The sequence below is a fragment of the Sebastes fasciatus genome, chromosome 22 (genome assembly GCF_043250625.1).
Source record: "Sebastes fasciatus isolate fSebFas1 chromosome 22, fSebFas1.pri, whole genome shotgun sequence".
NCBI lineage: Eukaryota > Metazoa > Chordata > Actinopteri > Perciformes > Sebastidae > Sebastes > Sebastes fasciatus.
Window position 1 is genome coordinate 21,492,605 of NC_133816.1, and position 18,822 is coordinate 21,511,426.

Here is an 18,822-nt window from a genome sequence, read left to right on the forward strand (position 1 = left end):
GATTTGAATGTTAATTGTTCGTTCCATTACAGCATCAGCGCCCAGCACTAAAGCTATGCTTCCGCCATTTATATAATGAGAACAAAGTCAGAACTTTACGAGGAAAAAGTCGTAATATTACGAGAATAAAGTCAGAACTTTACAAGAAAAAAAGAAAATAACACGTAAAATTATTACTTTATAATATTATGACTTTATTCTTGAAATCTTAGATTTATTTTCATACCGTCGTACCATAGACCTACAACAATGATACATAAAAATGAAAATGTAAACAAAAAACAGTTATTCATTTCCATTTTTAAAACTCCACAGGGAGCCACTGGAGAGGAGCTGAAGAGCTGCAGATTGCTGACCCCCTAAATGTTACACATTGTTCCTTTAAAGCACTTCCTGTTTTCCTTTTTCCTCCCTTCCTTCAATCCCTCTATACTCTGAACTCTCGATCACATCCATCACCAGCCCTCCTCCTAACGTCTTTGCTGTTATCTCATCTCACTGCTATGTTAATCAGACTCACTCATGAAATAAATCTGCTTTCTCTGAATAATAAAAAAACTGTTTTGTTTACAGCCAGCGTACATACTATACTGTAGGTGTGTGTTTTAGGACAGCTTTGAACATGAAGGGGTCAAAGTTCACCCGGTTCAACCCCCACGTGATGGAAAATGACCGGAGGGGAGGCTGGCAAACAGGACTCTCGTTGTTTCATTATCACCTCGCACACACACATGCAGCGGCGAGGAGGCCTACAACATCAAACACTTGTAAAACCACAGTAGCCCCCATCTGTACCTGTGAGTCCTCCACGCTGCCAGAGTTCAGGCCGCTGATATCACCTTACAAACTCTCTCACACACACGCAGACGTATGATATCAGCTTGCAAACACTACACACAAGTGCTCACATGTGTACAGATGTGCGTTAACAGCTGGCACCGACACCTCTGAGGCATCCAGAGTGCTAATCCCTTTTGAGTGGATGAAGCTGTCCGTCAGTGAGCGCTGATGTTTCACCTTTTGGCCTCTAAACTCGGCTTTACGCGTTCTGTTTGGATGAAATATAGGAAAATAAATTACTCCGTTGTAGTTAGATGCAGCCAGTGGTGGAAGAAGTACTCAGATCTTTTACTTAAGTACTAATACCACACTGTAAAAAATACTCCACTACAAGTAAAAGTCCTGCATTCAAACTGTATGTAAGCATGAAAAACAGTCATGTTTACAGCTTTATGATGAAGCATTTTCCAGCTGATCCAAAAGGCTTTTTAAAAGAGTTTATTTAGCTTAAACCTGCAGTGCGTGCGTTCATGTCTCTGGACGTTTTATTTAGATTTCCACCGCAGCTTTTCAGATTAGATACCTACAACGGAGTATTAGGGCCACATTGAGGGGGAAAAAAATCGGATATTCCGATGAATAAAGTCAGAATATTCCTAGAATAAAATTGTAATATTACGAGAATAAAGTCATAACTTTACGAGAAAAAAAGTCGGAATATTACAAGAATAGTTATAAATTTAAGGGAAAAAAAGTCGTAAAAATTACAAGAATAAAGTCGGAACTTTACGAGAATAAAATCGTAATATTACGAGAATAAAGTTATAAATTTAGGGGGAAAAAAGTCGTAAAATTACGAGATTAAAGTCATAACTTTACGAGAATAAAATCGTAATATTACGAGAATAAAGTTATAACTTTACGAGAAAAAAAGTCATAAAATTACAAGAATAAAGTCGGAACTTTACGAGAAAAAAGTTGTAATATTACGAGAATAAAGTCATAAATTTACGAGAAAAAAAATCGTAATATTACGAGAATAGTTATAACTTTAAGGGAAAAAAAGTCGTAAAAATTACAAGAATAAAGTCGGAACTTTACGAGAAAAAAGTTGTAATATTACGAGAATAAAGTCATAAATTTAGGGAAAAGAAAGTCGTAATATTAGGAAAACATATTAGCTGCAACCGACAAAACGGGCGAGAGGTTTCTTGCACAATCTTTTCAAGGTCCTGATACTGATGATAACGTGGTGCTGATGAGCCAAAAGATGAAATATTTGGTTATTTGTGAAGCCTAAACTAAAGTATAACTTCACAAGATGCTCCACGTTCCTCATTTTCACACATGCTGCTCTATTTCCCCTAAAATAACACGTAAAACTCCAATTTCCCCCCCCCTCTATGTAGCCCTAATACTCCGTCGTAGAAACCATCCAATCATGAAGAGAAAAATAAAATACATAGGGGGACAGTTTTCAGCTGCAGTGTGAACGCAGCCAAATAATACAAACTGAGCAATTTGCATGACAGAGGAAATGATAAGGAGCGAAAATACTGGAGGAGTTTAAAGACGGAGGGGAGGAGGTCAGGGCAGGGTGAGGAGGAGGAAGACGGCGAAGGTCAAAGAAAATGAGAGAGAGAGATGGAGGAGCGAAGACAGACCACCGCCACAGCCCACCCACACTGAACACACACACCAACACACACTCTGTGGTCAGAGGTTCACCTGCAGTTCACGTTGACCATAACAACACCCCTGAGAAAGAGACGTAGAGGTTAGGGGACGGCAGTGATGTGGTATCAGGAGGGAAGGACGAGTGGAAGGAGGGAAGGAGCAGATGGAGGGAGGAAACGAGGGAGAGGTGGGAAAGCAAAGTAATAATTTAGAGTTGTGGGGAGCTCAAGAGACGAATCGGTCAAAGCGGGTTTTCAGTCCAACTTCTGTCGACGCTGCAGGTTCGCACCAAGGTCAGAGAGCTAAACACACATGTACGTACTTACACTTTAATCCTCTTTCTCTCTGACAGTTTATACATTGAACACACACAGATGGGCTGCTGGGCCGTATATAGGCCTTCAAAATGAATGATCATAACACCAATGTAAATAATGTAATTTAACCTTGAAGATTATCTACCTTCTAAAGAAATAATATGACCAAACTTTAACGGTTCTTATTGGGAGTGCAAGCTTCTGATTGGCTGACGTGTGCGCATTATTTTCAGATAATCACACGGCTCTGATGTGCATTATTTTCTGATAAACACACGGCTCTGATGTTCCTTATTTTCAGATAACCACATGGCTCTGATGTTCATTATTTTCAGATAAACACACAGCTTTGATGTACATTATTTTCATATAACCACACAGCTCTGATGTACATTATTTTCAGATAACCACACAGCTCTTACGTGCATTATTTTCTGATAACCACACAGCTCCGATATTCATTATTTTCTAATAACCACACAGCTCTTGTGCATTATTTTCAGATATATTTTATCCATGTACTCTTACTCATGAGGACATAAAGAAACACACTCTGCATTGATCAGAAATGCAGTTTTATTGATAATACTGACATAATGCAGTGCACACGGTATTGCTTTTTGCAGATGTGAAGTCAAATACACGTCATGTGTTAGAATACATTCAGTCCGTTTCTCTCAGAATACATTAAAATATCATCAGTCACGTTTAACCAACCTTTTACAATCACAAGAAAAGAGTTTGTCACGGTGCAAAAACTGGATTTAAAACCAGTTTGTTCCTACATGTTATTGTTTAGTGCAGTTGTATGGCAGAACGATGCTTGTGTTGCGGTGTACATCCAGTAAAAGCATTCGGTTTAAGCAACAGCTATAACATAGAGATCGGGCTCGTTTCTGCTTTTATAATTCAGTGCAAGTCTAAATTTAAGGGTTAAAAAAAGAACAACTTTAATTAGCAAACATGCATTTTATTCGCATTTTCTCATCCTATAAAGAAATAGATCCGCATTTTGTGAAATATTTGCTACCAGCACTTCTAAAGCTCGATAATTAACACATTATATTTTGTATGTTTAATCCGTTAAAAACGTCAGGTGTTAAAAACATCATTATGTGCGGACTATTTCTTGGCCGGGTGCAGTGGCTTCCTGGAGTTTCCCCGGATTAATTAGTTTTACAAGTTTTAGAAGTGCTGGCAGACTCAGGCTAGCTGTTTCCACCTGTTTCCAGTCTTTATGCTAAGCTAAGCTAAATCAAGCTGCTGGCAGGGGGTTTAATATTTAGTGTAAAAGACATAAAAGTGGTATCGATCTTGGTTCTAACTCTCTAAAAAACAGCGAATAAGTGTATTTCCCAAAATGTCAAACTATTCCTTTAAAGAGTAATTTAAAGAATTCAAACTTGCACAATTTCCAGTTGAATGTTCACTACGACAACAACAAGCTTCATAAAGGCAACTGGAAGTCATAGCTAATAAAAGCTGGTCTCTCTGCTGAGGCACGAGTTAGTGATACGTCAAGGCAGCGAAGCTAAAGGCTAAAGGCACGTTGCATTTACTGACAAGAATAGCGTCGGGCGAAAACAGCGCTGAGTTAATGTTTTAAAGACAACTTAGTGGTGTGAAGGCATTTTGAAGTAATAATAAAATAATCACTTTCACTGATAAAGGCAGCTGACAGCAGGATTGTCAAATAAAGTTTTTGCCATTTTGAGGCTTGTTGATTTACATCAGCAGGACGTTCACATATATAACGCTATTTCAAGATACTAACACAAGTAAAAAGTCAATATCAGGCAAACATCTGGATGTAAATCTAAATAAAATCCTCTTTTTAACAGGTATCTGGTGTGTTCAGTCAGTCGGCTTTCATTTAAGTGCAGCGTGCAAATGTCTCAACCAAGCTGAACCATTTTTAAGTCAGACTGTCCCCTATTAGTGTCATTAAAGTGAAGAAGAATGACGCCTTTTCAGCAGGACAACATCAGGTGGTAACAAACTTCAAGGTCATTCCTCTCTTAATGTAAACACTTTGTTTGACGGAGAGGAAACCTGAACCAAAGGATGCCAAACAACCAACAACAGCTAAATACCTGAAGTACTGACACTAATAATACTGATAATAAAATGAAGGCAGAAGTTATGAAACGCTTCCCACAAGAAAAGATTTCAGTGTCACACAACCGGTCTTTTTTTTACCCTTTTCCAAACAGTTTCCAAAGACATTGCGACACCGACTGGAATCTTATTGGATTATAACAGCCGGATCCAGTGGGCGGTGGTCGCATTGTTCACAGTGTGCACCTGCACCTTTTTCCCCAACTATAAGAACAGCTTACATTCAAACAGGGATGCAAAATGGTGCGTAGAAAATGGAGATAAGTCTAGACTAATACAGTGACACTATTCCCTGAAATATAATCATGGAGCGCTTGATTCAGCCGATCTTAGTCTGAGGGGTTTAAGTGTTCTGCAAATGATTTTCATTCAGTCTTTTTCATCACGTTAGTTGGCGCCGACGGGTCTCTGCCTCCGCGACACCTCCAAGCAAATGGCACGGTGGTTTCTGAGGAGCAACAGCGGGATCTAAACTCTGCAGGAAACAACTCACAATGCATGAGTTTATGGGTACAAGGAGACAAATCTGATAGCGAGAAAGTCCCTCACGTTCGGAAAGCCGAGCAAAAATCTGGACTGATGCTCAAAATCAGACGTGATTTGCGAAGGTTAATTCCTGTGATATATATGCTGAGGTCGGCGTAGCCGGAGTTAAACCCTCTCTGACCTGGCAGGACGACCAAAACTCAGTCCAATAAATGAGCAGCTTGTGAGTCTCTGTGACTTCTGTTTACAAGGCCCGGTTGGCTCGTAACCGGCTGGTGTGAACCCAAACACGGACCAAACGGGACTAAGTCAACTTTTCCACTCTGGTTCGGACCAAAGCAGAATTACCGAACACGTGATGGAGCCCGACGTTTAGGAGAGTTTAGAAGAAACCGCTGAGAAGGTGCAAAAATAAATACGAGAGGAAGACAGTGGGGTTTCCCTTCAGCTTCTACTTGCTTCCTAAATCAGCGGAGGTTATTTAAGGATTAAAAGATCTCAACACACATATATATGAATATCAATTTACAAACACGTACTTGAGGAAATCCCGAAGGATCTGTGTGGATTAGTCTCCTCTAACCTTTCCTGTTCGGACTTTGTCCTTCCATCTATCTAAAAACAAGCTCTGTACTAACAAACCCCCGAGATCTACAAGAGCAAATCCTCGACTTAACCTGCTGAACCCTGAGAGTGCTGAAAGACTGGAGGAGGAGGAGGAGGAGGAGGAGGAGGAGAGGAAGCAAAGGAGAGGAGGATAAAAAGGAAGGAGGGAGAACAGCAGGGAAGAAGACAAGACTGGGGAGAAGAGGAGGAAGAACAGGAGGAAAAGTAAGTGGAGGTGGAGGAAATGAGGAGGAGGAGAAGAGGGAAGATGGAGGATGGAGAGGAGGACAAACAGAATGTGATGCAGGAGGAGAAAGAAGTGTAGAAGGAGAAGCAAGAAGAGGAGGAGAAAAGAAAGAGAAGATGGGAAGAAGAGGACGAACAGAATTTGAGAAAAAGACAGAAGGAAAAGGAGGAAATGAGGAGGAGGAGAAGAGGGAAGATGAAGAAGAGGGAGAACACAATGAGAAAAAGAAGGATGCAAACAGGAGAAGGAAGAAGAAAAACAAAAGAGAGGAGGAGAAATTAAGAAGGAAGGAAGAGGAAGAAAAAGAGGAAGAAGATGTGGCTGAGGAGGAAGAGGAGAATAAGGAAGCAAATATAAAACATGGAGGTTAAAACGTTCGGTTGAGGTGTTGGTGTTGGCTGAAAAAACACTTTTTTCATTAATACATCTCTGATTTCTGATTGCACTTGAAGGCAGCATACGATGTCTACTGTAAAGACGATTCAAAGAGAATTACATTTTAAGGTTCGTATTCATAAAGACTGATTTTTTAGAGCACTAAAAGTTTGAGTGTTGCTCCGTCACCGCTGCCTGACCTGACCTGACTTCACCGCAGCGCCGGCGGGAAACAGCAGGCGGTAAAAAGATCAGGCAGCAACATCTCAATCTTTGAGTCTGCTTCCTTTCGAAACATGGCGGCGTTTGGCGTGACGGGGCTTTTATTCTCCTTCTCTGCGTGAGAGCAGAAGAGACGGAGAGAGAGAGGGATGAGAGAGGTGACGGAGGGACGACGAGAACGCGCCCGCGACAACATGCTGAGATCTGATGGCGTCTTCTGGAAATGCATCCAGCTACAGTTTGTGATGAAGCGGCGGTGAAGGCACGGATGGAAACACAGCGGCGCTCGTGAACCTCGGGGCGATATATCACTAATCAGGTCTATCTGTACAAAAAGAGTGTAAACTTATCTGGAACACACACACAGTTCATGATTTCATCACTGCAGTCACAACTTCAGCAAGATGACTTTTTACAGCAAGAAGAATAACACGTTAAATTCAGCCTCATTTCACTTTTAGAAACTTTGTCCTTCATCGTGTCTGCTAGTTTCTCTCCTCATCATCATCATCATCATCATCACTCTGCTGCCTTCGCCGGTCCGAAAGGTCCAACCATCTTCATGGCAACGTAGTTCTGGAGGACGGAGAGAAAACATGGATTCAGGATGTTACTTTTCTTTTTAATTCACTCTCTTTTGCTTTCTTCTCTTTCCCCTCAGAGGGACGACAGAAGACAGATAAACCTACCGAACCTTTCTGTTTCTTTCTCATCCACAAACTTTCTGTTTGTCATTTTCTCCACCTACCTGTCTACCTTTGTCTTCTTCTCAGTGCTTTTCCTTTACTGTCACACTTCCCTATACCAATAAAACGTTAACTATCGAAAAAAAAGTGACATATTACATGGAGCAACGCACAGAGCAGGTGACGTTGTATGATGTAGTATATGGAGCTGCCGTTACTGAAAGTTACGTGGTATAATAGTGAGAATAAAGTGTGATAAATTCTACTAAGGCTTCAATCACAGGACTTTCACCCAGGAGACCACTGTTCACGTCCCGTTTGAAACCAAAAGTCAACTTTGACTTTACGTTTGCTACGCTACATTGCGACGTTACTTTGCGACGCTACGTTGCGACGTTAAGTTGTGACATTCACCCAGTAGTTTTTGTTGCCTAAACCTAAACAATTGTTTCACAACGTTAACCACGAGGAATTGTGCGTTTCTGCAAGCGTGATACAAGGCTGATATGAAACATATTTTTGGTTCAGAAACGTCCTAATTCAACGTATCCAAAGGTTTAAAAAAACGTAGAATGCCAACATTTTTTCTGGCGACTGGGTCGCATCTCTCCCCTCATTTCCTGTCTGTCTCTATATACTATCAGCTGTTGTTATGGGCTTTAATACCTAATGTTGTTGTATCCTGTCTGGCGTTTTGGGTCTAGAAAAGCACTATAAAAATATATTATATTATTATTAATGGAGGAGAAATTGCCTAAAAGCATTGTTAAAAAACAGAAACGAGACTTAAGATAAAAAAGACTTAAGTTGTAATAAACCAGAATTGTCATTTAATTGTGCAAACAAATAAAGAAATGTCTCCGTCCATGCACCGCGACAGTTTCTCTCACACAGACACAGAATCAAACTTGCCGGGAAGGAGTAGAGGAAGACGCCGAGGAAGAGGAAGACGAAGAAGAGGATGAAGAAGAGGATGATAATCCACTTGAACCGCCTCCACAGGATGAACTTGAGGGTCTTATAGGGGGAGGAGAACCAAAAGAAGGAGGTCTCTGGACGCCTGGAGGAGAGACGAGGACCAGACACCAGTAAGTGTATGTTAAGAGTGTGTTAGACCGTGTGTGTGTGTGTGTGTTTGTGTGTGTGTGTGTGTGTGCGACTCACAGAGGCTCCTCCAGGTGAGGGTTCATGTTGGGTTCGTCTCTGCCGGGGCCAGCCGGTCTCTCGTCCTGCTCCTGCTCCGTCACGATCTCCAGAGACATCTCCACCTTCCCCTGAAACAAAGACAACCGGAGTGACGACACACTGCTAACTGCTAACACGCTAGCCGGCCGGGTTCATGTGTGTGTGTTTGTGTGTTTGTTTTTCTCACGGCGATGATCTTCTCTCCGTCCTGCTCGCAGGTGCAGGGCCACCATCCTTTGACGGTCTTCTGTTCGAACAGAGACACCAGTCGGTCCGTCGGTTGCTCCAGCAGCTGCAGGTCACATTTCTCTGGAGACTTGGCCGGACGCAGCATGTGGTTCAGATCCATCACCAGGTGACCTGAAGACACGTTCATGGTACATTCACAAAGGGCTGGACCATCAGGGAAGATTTAATCATGACATCCAAGAGGCTATGTACGATGGTGAATTAACGGGAAAAAAACTAGTGGATTGCAAAACCGCTAGTCCGCTACAATATAATATATTTTGTACTCGGCAGCTCACGTTACCGACATCTTTAACGGTGGCGTCTGTGGTGTGAAGCGAAGAAAGTGATTCCTTAAGAAGTTTTTTTTCTCGTAAATTTACAATTTTATAATCTCACAAATATGTGATTTTTTTCTCGTACATTTTCCACCGTAATCTCTGAGAATACTCAAATTATTTTCTCCTAAATTTACAACTTTGTAACCTCGCAAATTTGTGACGTTTTTCTTGTAAATTTGCCAATTTAATCTCACAAAATATCCACGTTTTTTCTACTATATTTATGACTTTGTAAACTTGAAAATGTGTGCGTTTTTTCCTCGTAAATTTACCAATTTAATCTTAGAGAACATACAAGTTTTACCTCGTAAATCTACGACTTTATAACATCGCAAATTTGTGAGTTTTGTCTCGTAAATTTGCCACTTTAATTTCAGAGAATATCCCAATTTTTTTTTTAAACATTATACCCTTCCCCCGGCTCTGTAATTATTTGTATTTTTTTTACCTACAACGGTACTAATGGCCGCTGACGTTGTTCCCCTCAACACTACGTGTCCAAACAGTAATGTGAAAGCTTTAATGAATTAATACTATCGGAAAGTGGACATTGATTTCTATAAACATCTTAAAATGTGTTACTTTAAGATGAAGAGGTTTTGTAATTTAAACATTATCACTCATTTTTACATCAGACGTCCCTTAACTACTGAACAAAAACAATATGAGCTGTGTAGTTTGCAGGTTCTCTGTTAAGTTACGATGCTTTTGGGGGACGCGGAACGAGGTTTGAAAGATGGATATATTATATTAGCCGTAAGATGCTTTGGGGAAACCCATATAAACCAGCAGTGGAGCCAGATTGTTAATGACTGAGTGTGTTATGAGTGAATTATAGACGATCCTGCGGTGAAAGTAGTTAGTAGAGTTTTGATCATCGCTGACATTAAGTACGGAGGGATTGCGGCGTGATGAATGGCTGAAAAGAGGCTAGATGTCCGCTGGAAGTGTTTTTCCAGAGCTCGCTGCAGTTTGACAGTGTGGCAGTCGGAAAAATGGCTCGTGTCTGACCCTCACACCGTGCAGGAAGATTAACAGTCAGCGGTCCGAGCTGACGAGCTGGAGACAGGCAGGAATGGCAGAAATGCTTTGAGGTGGCCACACACCCGCAGACTGTACGAGGTGAATAAACTCGAGTGGCAGAAAAACGCTGCAGCGGAGCGAGATGGTGACAGACGGGAAGAGATCAGAGTCTGGATTCCTCATCTTTTCTTCCTCCTCTCGCACCGCAGACGGACGCTCGGTCTAAAGACCGTCACCCTCCCGTCTTTGGCAAAGATGAAATGAAGCGGGCCGTGGAGGTGGTGGGGTGAAAGAGGAGAGGCGCGGCGGTGAGTTATTTCAAGGGACGGGGCCGGGGGCCGGGTGCAGCGTCGAGGGGCGAAGGAAAGGCAGGATTTTGACAGCTTGAGTTCCCGAGAAGAAAAAATAAAATCCCTCTGAAATGTGCCAACACAGTGGAAATGGAAGAGCGTTAATTCTAAAGATAAATGTTATCGCAGTAGTTTGTCTGTACGCACATCGCACATGTGGTTCCCGGGATGGATTTACCACCTAAAGCTTGGCCAGAAACGGAGGAAAAACTTGTTTTAACGTCAGACCCAAAATGAGTTAACTGTATTTCTACAACTAAAAGGCTTGTATGTATGTTCCTGATTCATGTCCAGGAAGACTTTTACATTAGTTTAGTTTGGAAAGTCAAGAACACCGTGATAGCTGAGATCCAATGGAGAGTGATGCACCTGAATCTCTTGTGTTACTTCTTCACAAGCAAATGTACTGAATTAGATCAGAGCCGTGTGTTTTACCGAGGTAGTCGTCGAAGGAGAACTTGTCGTTGTCCCAGATCTGGAGGGTCAGTTTAGGAGCCATTTTAGTCTCCGCTTTATCCACACTCCAGAAGTGTTCCTGCAGACACACAAAGAGAACAGAGGGGAATAAAAGAGAAGAAGTTCAGACACCATTTTCTAACAGCAACCTCAGTCTTCAAATGATCTATATTCACTCTATATACAGTATGTCTGACATTTTTCAAACTTCTCTTCTGCCTTTCTTCCACCTTTTCTGACATTTTTCAGACTTTTTTCAGACATTTTTTAGACTTTTTTCAGACATTTTTTAGACTTTTTTCTGAAATTGTTTTGAAATTTTTCTGACTTTTTTCAGATTATTTTTTCTGACTTTTTTTCTGACTTTTTTCTGACATTTTTTGAAATTTTCGGACTTCTTTCAGAATTTCTTCCATCTTTTTCTGACTTTTTTCAGATTTTTTTTTGACTTTTTTCAGATTTATTTTGACATTTTTTTGACATTTTTCTGAAATTGTTTTGAAATTTTTCTGACTTTTTTCAGAATTTCTTCCAACTTTTTCTGACTTTTTTCAGAATTTCTTCCAACTTTTTCTGACCTTTTTTTGGACATTTTTTAGACTTTTTTCTCATATTTTTTTGAAATTTTTCTGACTTTTTTGTTTTTTTTGTTACACACACAGGTATGCGCATCAGTTCTCCTCTTCCTCAGTTGAATACAGTGTCAGCACTGGAATAATGTTTTTATTAATGTAAAGAAAAACACTAAATTCAGGCAGCAGGTGACAATTCAGAATGTAATTGAGTATAATGAGTAAATTATTAATTAATACATGTTTATCATATTTAGCTGGTGCTTATTATCATATAATGAATTTTGCCCCCCTCTGATGAGACAGAAGACAGAAGAGAGACGCTCTGGGAAACATGATGGGAGGCTCCTTCCAGCTTGGAGCAGCACCCCATCGACACATCTCTCACGACATCACCACTTCCACACTGGTACACTTCCTATCTACGCACACACACACATACAGCTGTGTGTTTGTGTGTGAGTGTGTATTATACTGTACCTATTATCGCCTCTGGTAAAGTCACACTAAACTGCCAGACAGAATGTGATCCCGTCTCACCGTTGTGCTAATGGGCTTCACTCTGCAGCTTCTCTTTCCATTCCCTCAGTCCTCCTCTCTATCTATCTGTGCGTGTGACACTTTGGCTGTTGTTATGTTGATAAAAAAACAATAAAAAAATATGGCTTTTCACACCTGAAATAAAATCCCCCCTGTGATTCACAGCAAATGTCAATACGTCTCCGTAATGTCCCTAAGAAAACACTTGAGGTGAGGAGAGTTTCCGCTAAACTAAAAGCCAACTTCACACAGTGTTGTGGATTTTATGGACTTTACTAAGAACCAGGACAGGTGATGATCGATTTATAAGAGAGTGAGGACAGAGAAGCTTCAGGGAAGTGATTTCTCTTTTCTTTTCACAGCCTCTCTGTTCAAGAAACAGTTTTACATTTCGATTAGTGAAATCCCACATGCTCATTTCAGTATCAAGAAAAGCCGCTGAGGGCAGTTCGTTTTTATTTACAGCAGTTATGTTGTTATGGTTGTTATGTTATGTTGTTGGGTTACGTTGTTGGGTTACGTTGTTGGGTTACGTTGTTGGGTTACGTTGTTGCGTTACTTTGTTGCGTTACGTTGTTGCGTTACGTTGTTGCGTTACGTTGCTGGGGTACGTTGTTGGGTTACGTTGTTGGGTTACGTTGTTGCGTTACTTTGTTGCGTTACTTTGTTGCGTTACTTTGTTGCGTAACTTTGTTGCGTTACTTTGTTGCGTTACTTTGTTGCGTAACTTTGTTGCGTTACTTTTTTGCGTTACTTTGTTGCGTTACTTTGTTGCGTTACTTTGTTGCGTAACTTTGTTGCGTTACTTTGTTGCGTTACTTTGTTGCGTTACTTTTTTGCGTTACTTTGTTGCGTTACTTTGTTGGGTAACTTTGTTGTGTTACTTTGTTGCGTTACTTTGTTGCCTTACTTACTTTGTTGCGTTACTTTGTTGCCTTACTTTGTTGCGTTGTTGGGTTGCTTTGTTGCCTTACTTTGTTGCCTTACTTTGTTGCGTTACTTACTTTGTTGCGTTACTTTGTTACGCTACTTTGTTGGCTTACTTCGTTGCGTTACTTTGTTGCGTTACTTTGTTACTAGGGCTGTCAATCAATTAAGATATTTAATCGTGATTAATTGCATGATTGCGACAAGCTAGTATGACATGGTTGGTAACAATACATCCATTAGGTTGTCTAGTTTCATATGATATAAGTTCTGCATAAATCACACATTGTTTTCTCATTATTATTATTATTATTATTATTATTATTATTATTATTATTATTATTATTTAAAAATGCAAAAATGATTAAAATCCAACTGTAAACATGTATAATGTTGTGATTCTCTGATAAACTTACTGTTTGATGGAGATATTTTCATTTTGTGCACCGTGTTAGACTGTAGTCAAGTCTCTCTGTTATGCTTCATACGCCGTGTTGTCCTTTGGAAACACCCGAGAGTTTAACCTCACAATTCAGGCTTTTTTCCTTTAGAGGTCTGGGACTCAATCTTTCCTGATCTTCCTCTGAATATTATGCTCAAAACGAACGTCAGTGATGCTTGGCTTTGAATACGGGCGGGCTATATAACATGACATTTAGCCTAACAATACATCTGATCTGCGTCTGTATGTTTAAATGACTCGTCTCTGCTGCCTGCGTTATGACTTCACACTCACTCTCTAAATCAAGAGTCTAAATCCACATCATGCTCTCACACTTCATAACAACACACACAAACACTGAGAGTAAACATACTACACCCTGAGAGTGTGTGTGTCTCACTTTATCCACAAACTCTGTCCAAGTACATTAAGTTATCACTCCACAGCTGTCACAAGGAGGGGTGGGACGCTGTATACGAGTGTGTGTTTGAGTGTGTGTTTGAGTGTGTGTGTGTGACTGCTCTCTGCAATATCTAACAACATCAATCAATTTCCTTTTTGTTGCCAGACTGCTAAGTACAGTCTTGTTCAGTCCTCTCGCTCATTTCCTCCATCCCTCGTTCACCCTCTCTCTCTTTCCATAAGCTCTGTTAAGTTATATTACTGCTAAAGATAAATGACATAATGTTTTATTACATACATTTTAATAAGTGGTGCCGTTGTCGCATTGTGTCTGAAAGGACCTTCGGTGAGTGAGAGATGGAGAGATGGAGAGATGGAGAGATGGAGAGATGGAGAGACGGAGAGATGGAGAGATGGAGAGATGGAGAGAAAGAAATACTCAAGCAGGGGGACAAAATGATGTATGAATAAAAACTAATCATTACCTCCTTGGCCCGAGGCCGAGGTATTGTTTTCACCGGCGTTGTTTTGTTTGTCTGTCTGTTAGCAGGATTACTCCTAAAGTTCGCGATGGATTTGAATGATATTTTTGGAGGGGTGGAGTGAACTATGAACAATCCATTACATTTTGGTGGCGATCCGGACTATGATCTGGATTCAGGATTTTATTTAAGGATTCCGATCAGCCTGAGCGTTAAGACCACAGGGTGTAACACATACGCAGTGTGACTGATGATGCGTTGATGACGCATGACCACGCCTTCTTCGAGCAGAGAGATACGTGTGTGGAGACCAGGGATGCACCGATACGGATACCAGTATCAGGTATCGGGTCCGATACTCGTACTCGCAAAACGCCTCCGATACAACGGCTACGATACCACTCTACGGCAGCGTGACGTTAACCTCTCGTCACCATCTTTCGGGTCCTATCACATGTGCTCACGCTCCACCTCCCCGACGGTGCGGGCGAGACGGGCCGGTGGTGCGCCCAACCCCGCGGGGCCGGTATCCCACCTCAGCCGGCACGCGCCGTATCCCTCACTTTCATTGCGCCACAGGGTTTTGCTTGCACCCTCTGACTCGCGCGTGCGTTAGACTCCTTGGTCCGTGTTTCAAGACGGGTTGGGTGGTCGTGCCCCCGCGGTTGGGGCGCACTAAGGACAGTCCGCCCCGGTGACACTTTGGCCACGGCCCCGGGAAGCACCTTCGCCCCGAGCCTTTCCAAGACGACCCAGAGCCGGACGCGGCGCACCGCCTCGTATGCGGGACTCCCCAGCCTGCCGTGTGTCGCTCACACCCTCCAGCTGGCTGTTAACGAGGGACTTTTGGCACAGAGAAGTACTCGTATCGGTACTCGGTATCGAGTACCCAAATGTAAGTACTTGTACTCGGTATGAAAAAAGTGGTATCGGTGCATCCCTAATGGCGACACATGGAGGTGCAGGAGCAGCTCTCCATCCGCGGTGAGAAAGAACAAAGCGGTAGATGACGGGATGAGAGACAACGTAGTGTAACGTCATACTGTTGCAGTGTACTTATTATTTTGTTATTTTCATTATTTAAAAGTCACCAGAATGCAGGAAAGTCTCTGAAACTCAAATTTGTCTGGGGGAGGACAACCAGACCCCCCGCTTTGGTTTAGAAATCCTCCCAATTTTTGAGATCTCAAAGTTGGTGAGAACAGTTTCGCCCCGTTTGCATTAAAATGGTAGCGATAACAACTGATAACGGCTGGTAAAGGGCTGGTAAAGGGCTGGTAAAGGGCTGGTAAAGGGCTGATCAAATTCAGAACGGGGCTGTACATTTGCTGTCCTCCACCTTTCAACATGCAATGAACTTTATTAGGGGGTCTGAGGTGTTAAATAAGTCGCCCAAAACCCCTGGCATGCCAAACATTTCACACATTTTATATCCAGTATATACATGAACACTTGAAAAACACGAGTCAACGAAGTCAGAATTCGGAGTAAAACACACTCTGAGCTGAACTAATTGAGCTTTGAAAGACAACAGTCTTGTGAGTGTTGATGGTGACTCAGTGATTATATCACCAACCGCTGAGGTTCCTGGCTTCATAAACTCACTCTCTGGCTCCGGCTCTGTTTTGGAGTGAAAGCTCTCCACCCAGCAGAGTTTTTATTTAAAACTCCCTCTCGTCTTTTAAGCTGCTCGCTGATTGAGGATGCTGCTACTAGCGAGCGGACGCCGTCGTAAAACATGTCGGACGCGGACGGGCTAAAGAGGCTTGTTTTCGCGCCAAGTAAAGCAAATGACAGCTGTGGTGTTATTCCAGTTTTCAGCGTGGTGTTGTTTTAGCGCTTCGCTAGATGTTTCTGTCGAGTCTCAGACGTTCAACAACATCTAATTCACTCCTCTTTCTCGTAAAAATGTCACTTCATTATTTTTGTTAATTGCGGGCCACTGTAGATTATTCAGGGGGCAGGAAATCTGTGGGCCTTTTGGAGGGGATGTACGATTAACTGGTGAATTCATTTCAACCAGGTTCAATAAAAATACAGAAAACAAGAAGAATACAACACTGGACACGTTAGTAAGTAAAATAACACTAATTACAGGAATGTAGCTGGTAAAATATACCAACAAAAAGGTCTTTGGTTTGTTTTAAACAGATGGATTTGACCCAAGCTCATTGGTTCCTACTGAAGACATACATCTTTACAAATGGCTCACAAATATATAATTTGTTTTTTAAAAAATACTCAGTAATCAACACAGTCTCACGGGAAAGCTCGTGAAATAGTCACAAAATTGAATCTACTTGATTCGTCTACATAGACACGAATTTCCATTTTCTTTTCGTGACGCTCAGCACGACTTTCAACAAAGTATTTTTACCAACGAATGTAAATTAAACAAAATAAAACTACTTAGTTAGGTTTAAAAGATCGTGGTTTGGGTTAAAATAACAGCCGGAGTGACGTAAAATAAATCAATGTTGACTTCTGGTTTTACACGGGACCTCAACAACGGTCTCCTGGGGCGAAAGTCTGGTGTTTTTTCACCCACTCATCCACCCCGACCTCCTCCCTACGCGGCGTTCACTGCTCTATATCTTTCCTGGTTCACAATTACATATGAACTGATTTCATGCTGACCATCAGGAAGAAAATGTGTCACTGTAGTTTTTATCAAGCGTTACTCAAACAGGAGGAAATATTAGTATTTGTTGGGGACTATTTTCAGTGGCAGATTAATCCAAATGTGGTGCTCTGGTGAGTATTAGTGGCAGCAGGACGATGTATTTGGGATTGAGTCAAAATATTAAGGGTGGGGGAAAATGATCGATACATAACATATAAGGCTGTCAATCTATTAAAATATTTAATCGCTATTATATTCATATTTTTTATCTGTTCAAAATGTACCTTAAAGGGAGATTTGTCAAGTATTTAATACTCTTATCAACATGGGAGTGGACAAATATGCTGCTTTATGCAAATGTATGTATATATCTATTATTGTAAATCAATTAACAACACAAAATAATGACACATACTGTCCAGAAACCCTCACAGGTACTGCATTTAACATAAAACAATATGCTCCTATCATAACATGTTAAACTGCAGCCCAACAGGCAACAACAGCTGTCAGTGTGTCAGTGTGCTGACTTGACTATGACTATTAGAAGACATCTTTCTCTCACCTTCCTGTCGACGACACACAGCTGCTCTGCAGGTAGGTAGTGGAAAGGAAACAGGAATCTGTAGTTGAAGTTTCCTTCGCCGCCCAGCGAGCGGTAGTGGACGTCGGTCTTCTGCTTGTTGTGTTCGTGTCCGTCGAGCCAGCTGAGAGAGAGTTTCACAATAAAACTTTATTATTCTGATATTTAAATTCAATAGTTACGATGAGATGAAACTAAACTGACCTTTTAACGTAGATGTCACTCATCTTCTCCCCGCTGACGCTGATATCATCCAGGATGACGTCACTGGTGTTCCAGATGATGCAACGCAGAAAGAACCTGAACGACAACCACAACTATTGATGCATTTATTGGTGTATTGATTATGATTTGCTTACTGATTCATTACTCTGTCATTATTAGGTGACTGAGAAAGTTATTGATTGATTGACTCACAGACAGACTGCCTGACTGATACACAGTTCATGTAAAATGTGTGTGTGTGTGTTCCTACTTCTTAGCCATGCGTGGCGTGACGTTGAACGGGGGTCCTGGGGCTCCCAGGGACTTGGGGAACAGGTCCACCCACATCATCAGACGCCCCTGACGTACAGCACCAACGACCAATCAAAAGACAGAAATTGACACAGAGAAAAAAGCTAGAAAACGTTGCCGGCAGATGGTGATGAGAACATGAATGTTACCTGCTCTATGTCCGGCTGCAGAGGGCTATAGAGAGCTCTCTTCTCCACATGTTCAGGTACGAATCCCATCTTCCTCAAGATGAGGAGGGACAGACGCTCCTTCAGTGGACCGAGGTGACGTTTGGACACATTTTTGTCCTCTGAAAACACACACAGGCACAGTGAGCAACAAATGGAGGTTTAAGTGAAGGTCACAGCACTCCTTAAATGAGTGTTAAAGCTCCCTGAGTGGAGAATGGAAACACAGAACACTGGGTGGACCGGGAGGAGAGGAGTTATTCATTATTCATAACACACTAAGCCGCTCACTGCTCTCTGCATCACAAACCAACGAGGAAAATCTGTGCTGCTTCCAAACAAAACTAAAATATCTAACTAACGTCAAAAGTTTATGAGCGTAAACTCAGAGTCACCTCGAGGAGGAAAGGAAAAGAGAGGAGAGGAGAGGAGAGGAGGAGAGGAGAGGAGAGGAGAGGAGAGGAGAGGAGA

At 41.7% G+C, this 18,822-nt stretch overlaps 1 protein-coding gene across 15 annotated transcripts in view; it reads right to left on the minus strand.

Annotated features, from left to right (window-relative positions):
• Positions 1–3,332: 3,332 nt before the first annotated feature.
• The window catches only part of dysf (dysferlin, limb girdle muscular dystrophy 2B (autosomal recessive)), a 98,441-nt gene continuing 82,951 nt past the window's right edge, over positions 3,333–18,822 (minus strand). For 14 of the 15 annotated variants that reach the window (XM_074624231.1, XM_074624227.1, XM_074624229.1 and 11 more), the window contains 8 exons: positions 18,334–18,473; positions 18,144–18,232; positions 17,873–17,968; positions 17,651–17,792; positions 11,077–11,176; positions 8,887–9,059; positions 8,679–8,788; positions 3,333–8,574 (listed from right to left, as the gene is read on the minus strand). In XM_074624231.1, the coding sequence (XP_074480332.1) occupies positions 8,301–8,574; positions 8,679–8,788; positions 8,887–9,059; positions 11,077–11,176; positions 17,651–17,792; positions 17,873–17,968; positions 18,144–18,232; positions 18,334–18,473 (1,124 nt within the window). In that variant the 3' untranslated portion in view covers positions 3,333–8,300. The remainder of the gene's footprint in view (positions 8,575–8,678; positions 8,789–8,886; positions 9,060–11,076; positions 11,177–17,650; positions 17,793–17,872; positions 17,969–18,143; positions 18,233–18,333; positions 18,474–18,822) is intronic. The other variant, XM_074624235.1, reaches the window with a different exon arrangement.